The sequence below is a fragment of the Polistes dominula genome, unplaced genomic scaffold, assembly GCF_049000335.1.
Source record: "Polistes dominula isolate Pdom_NZ unplaced genomic scaffold, Pdom_raw_medaka contig_73, whole genome shotgun sequence".
NCBI lineage: Eukaryota > Metazoa > Arthropoda > Insecta > Hymenoptera > Vespidae > Polistes > Polistes dominula.
Window position 1 is genome coordinate 5,090,226 of NW_028300951.1, and position 6,368 is coordinate 5,096,593.

At 32.0% G+C, this 6,368-nt stretch overlaps 1 protein-coding gene across 1 annotated transcript; it reads right to left on the reverse strand.

Moving 5' to 3' along the window:
• Positions 1-97: 97 nt before the first annotated feature.
• Positions 98-5,085, reverse strand: LOC107063850 (putative E3 ubiquitin-protein ligase makorin-1). The gene is made up of 4 exons (XM_089172339.1): positions 4,477-5,085; positions 4,312-4,354; positions 375-685; positions 98-299 (listed from the first exon to the last, which is right to left on the reverse strand). Exons 1-4 carry the CDS (start codon positions 4,485-4,487, stop codon positions 206-208), a joined length of 459 nt encoding a protein of 152 aa, XP_089028465.1. The 5' UTR covers positions 4,488-5,085; the 3' UTR covers positions 98-205.
• Positions 5,086-6,368: the final 1,283 nt, after the last annotated feature.

The following is a 6,368-nucleotide window of genomic DNA, read 5'->3' on the forward strand; positions in this document are numbered from 1 at the left end:
TTAATAGAAAGATAATATATTTTGAATATATATGAGAATATGTTTTGTTTATTTAAGAAAAATACAATTTAAGTAGAAAATAATCACTACATTTTATTCATAACAAGTATATTTGTAAAAATCATTTAATGGGTTATATATTACATAATAAATTATACTTATTTCTATAATATCAGAATCGCTATAAGAATTACGACGTTGACGATTAGATAGACCAATGAATCTTATATCGTGAATTGCGTCGTTTACCAAATCGATAATTTTCATGACGTTTGTTGAAGAATTTGCAACGCCTTATACTGCAATAACAGAATTTTATTATTTATATTTGGTAAGAAAAAAATAATATAAAATATATTTTTCCCCTTACTTACTTTGAATAAAATAATAATTTATTTTCATAACCCTTTATATACTTTTTCTTTTTTTCTTTTGTATCAATCCAATACATACAAGGGTATACAGAATTAGAAATGATACGGCATTCTGGACAACCTTCTCTTATTTCAGTAGCAAATTTTTGATTTATTCTCCATTTGTTAATGCAGTTTAAACAAAAACAATGATTACAGTTTTGCAAAATACCAAAGACAGGAAATAGCTTATCCATTACGTTTTCCAAACAGATGCCGCAAGACATTTCTCTGTCAACTTTCATGTTAACTTCATGTTGTTTAGCATGTTCCTATATAAAAATTAATATTCCATGTTAAAATATTTGGTTACAATTATAAATTAAATATTGCTTTTCATATTAGCTTGTTATAATCAAGTATATTCTAATATGTTAATAGATTGTTATTATTATTATTATTATTTATTGGCGTTATAGGAAGTAAAAAATTCATTGCAGCAAATACTAAATCCCGCCAATTTTCTCGTCCCTGAACACGACCCCTTCATTCGCGATCTTCGTAGCCTATTTCTTTAAGATCTCTTCTAATACTGTCCTCCCATTTACGTCTCGGTTTACTCAGTGGTTTTTTTCTGTTTCGGTATACCGACCAGTATTTTATACGCCATACGATCCTCCCCCATGCGCGCCACGTGACTAACCCATTTTAATCGGCGTGATTTTACAACGTTAATAATGTCCGGTTTGTTGTACAGTCGGTGTATTTCTACATTATGAAGTTTTCTCCATTTGCCCGTTTCCTTATCGCGTTTTGCATCGAAGATTTTACGAAGAACTTTATTTTCGGATATCTTAAATTTCTTTTCGTCCTGTAATGTCAGTGACCACGTTTCGCTGCTATAAAGTACTACCGGTAGAATGATCGTTTTGTTTATTTTAATCTTTAATCGTCTAGACAGCACTCGCGAGCTTAGTAATTTATTGAATATGTTAATAGTTATATTTATAAAATCTGATATCAAACAGTATATTATCCCAGCTAATATTTAGGTTCATGGAATTAATGTAGTACACCCCTGTGAAGACCGAAATTTTAATGTTTTTTCATGAATTTTTTTGAATAGGAAAACAAAATGCGATCGTTTTGAAATTTAAATATGTTTCTATCAGTATCTTAAACTATACAAAAAAAATTTTTTTAACCTAATTTGGACAATATTTGTCCCTTTTTTTAACGTCAAATTAGAGTCCCCCAATTTAATTTGCGGAAGCACAGAGCCTTTTTAGACGTCTGAAACAAAAAAACTAAAAATACTTATTATTCTTTAGGCTTAATTATAGACATGATACCAACAATATGTAAATTTTTTTCAAATAAAAACAAAATGACGGACGTGTGAAAAAAAATTTTCAAAATCGGTGCTGTTTCTTACCTTTAATTGTTTAATAATATATATTTATTGTTAAAAAGTGTTAAGGAAAACAGGAGGGAATTTATATGAAGGTTAACCATTATATGTACCGGTGATTTTACTAACTCTCTTTTATTATCAATACATGTCTTACATTTCATAAACTCGGTTTCAAGTTCATTAGGAATGCCCGTTAACAACTTCTGTTTACATAATATATTCAAATATTTGAAGTTTACATGTCCTAATATTCTATGCCACTTTTCTTTCTGGCTCATGCCATTTGTTTGCATAGTTAGTTGAGTTTATACCTAGTTTACAATAATTTTCTAATTCACTATTAAATTTAAGTGTATCATTCTCTCTAAATGCGACTGCTGTTAATTCATTATTTTCATTAAATATTTTTGTTACATTTCCATAAGATACAATTTTATTTTTATTCATTAATTTTCCATAACTAATCAAATTTGCATTCATTTCTTTCGCAAAATATACATTTTTAATATCTACTTTATTTCTCTTTCCGAATGCTTGGAAATAACTAATTACATTTCCGATTTTAGTCGCTTTAATCGATCTACCATCTCCGAGGTAGATATTTACCGGCTCTTTTAAAGTAATACATTTTTCAAAATATTCATCATTATTTATTATGTGGTCTGTACAACCGCTGTCGAGCAGCCACTTTATTTCGTATTTACTTATCTTATTTAAATTTACGCCGTGCGCTGTGTGAGCCACCGTCGCTAACCAAGCATCCATTCTTCCGCTGCTTTGCTGGCTCGTGCTGGCTGCCTGTTGCGGAGGTCCACGCCATCTTCCATAATGGCTCCTTCCGCCTCTGCCTCTGCCTCGACCACGTGTCGAATTTTGCGAGGTTTCCCTGTTGCGTCCATCTTGTCCGCCATCTTTGCAATTACGTGAATAATGTCCAATTTTTCCACACTTATAACACGCTCCTTTTTTATTTACAGCAAACACGTTCGATTTATTACCTCCTTAGTCATTGTTTTTTATCTCTGCTAACTTAATCTTATTTTTTACATAATCAGCCGTTTGATCTTCAACTTTCAATGTATCTATCAAGTCACCTATATAACTATAAGATTCATTTTTTTCAATTTCATTTTTTCCAACTTGATTCTACACAGTAACTGTAAAGCCGTTGATTCTCTCAAATGCATGCTATCAAGTTTCTGCATAATTTTATACGCGGTATCTTCTTCGCATACAAATTCCAACTGCTTATTTGAAATAGCACTGTATATATAATTAATTGCTTTTAAGTCTTTTTCTTCCCAGTCATCTCTATCTGTAGCTACCTTTTCTCTTTCAACCACTTCATGACACTTTTTGAGTTTCAAGTACATCATTATTCGTTTTTTCCACATACCGTAGTCTTCACCATCAAATACTGGAATTGTTATATCACAATTACCTGCCATTTTGTCTTCGTACTTCTCGAACGTTCCTTCGTGTTCAGAATTTTTACGCACAGGCTTGGTTTCTTTCTTGACTATCGGCTTATCGGTTTCTTCCATACAACCACGTGTTTTACAGTCCGGAATCTTAATCCATTCACATCACAGCTCCATCGCAATTCTTCCACAAAACTTTTAGCAACCACGCTCTGCTACCATGTTAAGGAAAACAGGAGGGAATTTATATGAAGGTTAATCATTATAAAAAGTTAAAGATTTTTGAGGTTCCAGTCATCAGAATATGTGTAAAGAATAACTTGTAAAAATTTTAGCCTAATCGGTTCTATAGTTTTTAGTGAGTGCTTCCGCAAAATTTCAAAAACGTAGTTTCGAGAAAAACGCGTTTAAAGTTTTGAGAACAGATTTTTTATAAAAAAATTATACTAACATTATTCTGCTATGTCTGGTGCATACAGTAGTCCTTCAACTTCCTCATAATTATTATTTTAAACAGCTTTGAGAACCCTACGTAGGTTTTGACCTCTTTAGAGTAAGCTTCTGTAGATTTTTCGCTCTCAAAATACGAGCATTATCAACGGTGTCGACGTAGTTTCTGGCTGTTTGAACAATGTATTTAACGTATTTCAAACCATAACGCTCCTCAGAACGCTTGAACATTTCAGAAACACTGTCGACCTCCATTTGTCCATTGCTACCCTCGTGATTTGTTGTGCATTCATTTTTGTGATCTTCAGATAAACTCTCAGCTTCGATGGGGTTTTTTGTTGCTAAATACTGACATGCTTTACATATGCTTGATTTTACTATCACATCAATTATTTATTCGAAAATTTGCTTATCAACAACACAATACCTTACAGTGAATAAATAGAGGCGTTCTGAGTTATACAAACTACGGCTCGCTCCATACTTTCGGTTATAACTTTGAGAATACTTTGAATATCGGTCTGAAATTTTCGAAGCATATTTTCGAAATGTTTTTCTTACGAAATATGTAAAAAAAAAAAATTCGATTTTTTTAAATCGACACAGGGGGGTACTACCTTAACAAATACTAATAAAAAAGTAAAAGATTAACAACTTATAAATATATACTCACATTTGTATGTTGTTTCCGAAATTTTTGATGAAAAGCTGCACAACTACACAAATCACAAATATTTCCATGAAAATATAGGCATTTGAAATCACAAATATTTGTAGCTTCAGAATATGGACAAAGAGGTTTAGATGAAGGATTAAAAGTTTGATTCGATGGACTTACTACTTGAACATCTGTAAGAGGTTTGGATGTATCAGTTGATGTTCCTGAAGTATTAAACATTTCGTTGTTGGATGTAGAAGAACCAGCAACTGATGAGATAGTCGATGGTATAAGTTCAAGAGCTTTAACCAATTCTTCAGTCATGTTAATACTTCCTATACTGCTAACATAAATAATTCTGATATCATTATTATTTTCTAATGGAAAGAAACTATTTCATCAAAATGTGTTTTCTAAAGGTAATGTGTTTTCTACGTAAAGGTCTTTGCCATATAAACGTCTGCACGTTTTGCCTAAAACCGCACTGGTGATCTCCCATTGTCTTGTCCGCATACGCTAATAAAATATTTGACAAGATTTTATAGCACGTGGTAAGAGTAATGAGATCCCCCTGTAATTATTGAAATTTATTTTGTCGCTTTTTTTAAAAATTGGAATTATAATGGACTCTTTCCATTGTTCCGGCAATGTTTCCTCTTATTCCATATTAATTTAGTTAATTCATAAATTTCATCAATCAATCTACTTCCCCCCTCCCACCATTTGATTAACTCATCTGGAATCGAGTCGGTACCCGGTGATTTATAATTTTTTAATTTTTTTGTGTGGAACACAAAATTCCCTATTTCCTGGTCGTTCTCAAATTTTACATTCAATAACCGGTCAAAATAATTTTTGCCACGTGTCTAATACACCCGTTGCATCCGTAATTAAATTATTGTTTCTATCTTTCACTAGTTCCGTCCTAGCTCTTGGAATCTCTTTCTAAGTCTATTTATCCCCAAGTACATACCACGGACGTTACTGCTTTGGCAATTTTCATCTATTTCTTCTAATATTACAAAATTGATCCTGGATTACATCCGTGTTTTGGGTCAGCCATGTGATACGCACTTCGTTTCGTATTTTGACGGCTATCTCGCATTCTTCGTTGAATCACGCGGTTTGTTTTTGTATCTTTTACAAAAACCAACGGTGGCTTTTGTCGATATAACTTTTACATCGCGTATATTTTCTCATTTTTTATCTATACTGTCCTCCAATTCGTCGATTTTCTTTGCAGACGCGAGTCCACGATTTATTAATGAAAGTTAATAGAGTTTTTGAAAATAAAAGTTTACACCTTACCTGCAAATAATAATTTTACGTGTCCAATCGTCGGTGAATTTCTCAAACTTCCACTGTAACACTGATTAACCACTCGTTCTCCGAGAATCGCTTGTAAATGTCAGCAAAGACTGCTAGAAGAAAAATGAGGGATGAACTTTTATAGGTTCCGTAGAACTATGGAAAGGGCCTTTTATAGGTTTTCAGGTTTAGGAGAGGGGTGAAAAAATGAATGAACCTGGAAGAAGCTACAACGAATAATCTTTTATTTCTAACCCTGATTCTACTTACCTCTGTCTTCTTTTGTTTATCATAGAAAATGTCGAAAAAGGGAAAGATTCTTTGGAAAAGACGAAAGATACTATCTTTTGTGTTTCTTTTGTTACTAATAACGGTCCGAAAAACTTTCTAAGTCAGGCATACGATAAATCTTTACAACAAGACAAAGAAAATGAAACGGAATATTTTTCCTTCGAACGTGCAGGTATTTTTTCTGTATTTTTTCAGCTGACAATTTAGATAGAATTTTTTCTCAAAGACTGTTCAAGGTTCTTTCGAGAGAAATTTTGTTCTTTTGTTTTTTTTTTGTTTCTTTTTTTCTTTTATTCTTTTTTCTAATTGTTCTACTGATCAATGTTTTTTTTTCTCATCGTCCACCTTAGAAATTATCAATGTGTAGAACATTTTTCACAGTTCCGATAGAAACGATCTCACCTAAATTTTTTAATAAAAAAAAAAAGTAGTTTCAATGACAATAATTTATTACAGGGTTAAAGATTTTTTTT

What these genes read in the sequence shown, in the direction of transcription:
- LOC107063850 (XM_089172339.1), bottom strand. An exon ending in TTCGGAAACAACATACAAAT is followed by an intron (nt 686 to 4,311) that starts GTGAGTATATAT and finishes ATTTTTATATAG; the next exon opens with GAACATGCTAAACAACATGA. An exon ending in AAATTATTATTTTATTCAAA is followed by an intron (nt 300 to 374) that starts GTAAGTAAGGGG and finishes CTGTTATTGCAG; the next exon opens with TATAAGGCGTTGCAAATTCT.